The sequence below is a fragment of the Marmota marmota genome, unplaced genomic scaffold, assembly GCF_001458135.2.
Source record: "Marmota marmota marmota unplaced genomic scaffold, marMar, whole genome shotgun sequence".
In the NCBI taxonomy this organism is placed as follows: domain Eukaryota; kingdom Metazoa; phylum Chordata; class Mammalia; order Rodentia; family Sciuridae; genus Marmota; species Marmota marmota.
Genome location: NW_026000110.1, coordinates 822,078 through 823,848, shown reverse-complemented (window position 1 = coordinate 823,848; position 1,771 = coordinate 822,078). Strand labels below are relative to the sequence as shown.

Here is a 1,771-nt window from a genome sequence, read left to right as displayed (position 1 = left end):
CTGTTTTCATGGGGTTGAAGTGGAGGGAACCTTCTTATTATGAGGGCTCAGGTTCTGATTGCTTGTTGAGAATCTCTAGTTTGGGTGCAGGGAGGAAATGGGCCTCTCAGTGTCATCTTGATTGTGTGGCCATTAGCAGTAGTCACTCCACCCTGGTTCGCTTTGGGCTGTTGGACCCCATGCAAAACCAGAGGCTTCCCACAGCTGGATAACTGGGCTCAGTTGGCATCATAGGAGTGTGGTTCAAGCCCTCCCCAGACCCCTGACATCAACATGTGCATGGTGTATACTTTGCATGCCAAATCCTGTACATTTATTTTCTGCCTTTTGTTTTCCTCTGCAGGGACTCCACGCTGCTTCTCCTCCTTGTATGTTGGCTTCTGCAGACCTGTGAGCCGAAATCACCGAACGCCTCCAAGCCAAACATCCTGCTGATCTTGGCAGATGATCTGGGCATCGGGGATGTTGGTTGCTATGGGAACCATACACTGAGGTAGGGTGCGGTTTGGGTGGTGGGGTGGTGCTGTGTGTGTGCAGTTTAGGGGAATAATTCACTTAAAATCGACCAGGGCAAATGAAATTTCTTAGTGCTCCAGAACTCAGCACCACACATGATTCTTTTCCAAGAGTGAAAACAGGGTCTTAGCCCTCTCAAACAACTTGAGGCCGGGCTGAGTTTGTGAGGGTTTTCCTGGGGCTGCTGTATTAAATAACCAAAAACAAAGAGACTTAAAAGTAATCCAGGAACCACCTCCCCCTACCCCAGGCCTGGAGGGCAGAGGCTGGACCAGGGTCCCAGCCTGAACTCCCTGCAGAGGCTCCAGGGGGCTCCTCCTGCCTCTCCGCCTCTTGGGATCCAGGTGGCCCTGGGCTGGTGGCCCCTCACTGCAGTCTCTGCCTCCGTCTCCACGGGGCTCCTCCTCTGTGTCTGTGTCCCCTCCTCTGTCTCTTGTGAGGACACGGCCATTGCATGAGGGCCTCCTGACCCTGGAGGAGCCCATCTCAGGACCCTGCACTAACGACCTCTGCAGAGACCCTGTTTCCATACAAGGTCCCACTCACAGGTTCTGGGGTCAAGGTGTGGACAGGACCTGCCTCTTACAATGGTGTCCAGCCCCCTCCACAGGCTCCAGGGAGGCTTCTCCTGCCTCTCCAGCTCCTGGGGCTCCAGGTGGCCCTTGGCAGAACAATATGGTGACCCCTCAAAAGCTTAAGATTGAATCACAATATGAGCCAGCAATGCCACCGCTGGGTTCAGACGAAAGGATTTGAAAGCTATGGGTCCAAAAGATACTCATATATTCTGTGTTCACAGAAACCCTGATCCCCAGTATGACTGGAGACTAGGGCAAAAATGGGGGGTCAAGGAGAAGGTCTGAATGGGGGCCTTTGGAGGCCAGAGGATCGTAGAGAGTGGGGTTATTTTCTTATTTTGGCTAAACTGTATAGAGGATTACACACAGGCTTGTAAAATTGTAATCCGTTCTGAGCCCTTTATTCTCAGGGTTAGCAAATCACTAGAATTTTACCCCAAATCCATCAGCATGCATCTTATGTATCCATCCATGAACGAGCCATCCTTCCAACCACCCATCTGTCCATGTTTTCATCCAGGAATCATCCATTTGTATATCTGCCCATCCACCCATGTTGGATGGATAGATGGGTGGATGGGTGGGTGGGTGGGTGGGTGGTGGATAGATGGATGGATGGATGGATAGATGGATGGATGGATGGTGGATGAGATGGATGGGTGGATGGATGGGTGGGT

At 51.9% G+C, this 1,771-nt stretch overlaps 1 protein-coding gene across 3 annotated transcripts in view; it reads left to right on the top strand.

Moving 5' to 3' along the window:
• The window catches only part of LOC107160193 (arylsulfatase D-like), a 22,174-nt gene that overhangs the window by 6,160 nt on the left and 14,243 nt on the right, over positions 1 to 1,771 (top strand). For 2 of the 3 annotated variants that reach the window (XM_015506841.2, XM_048784662.1), the window contains exon 2: positions 335 to 493. In XM_015506841.2, the coding sequence (XP_015362327.2) occupies positions 335 to 493 (159 nt within the window). Of the gene's footprint in view, positions 1 to 334; positions 494 to 1,771 lie in introns of those variants that run through there. The other variant, XM_048784661.1, reaches the window with a different exon arrangement.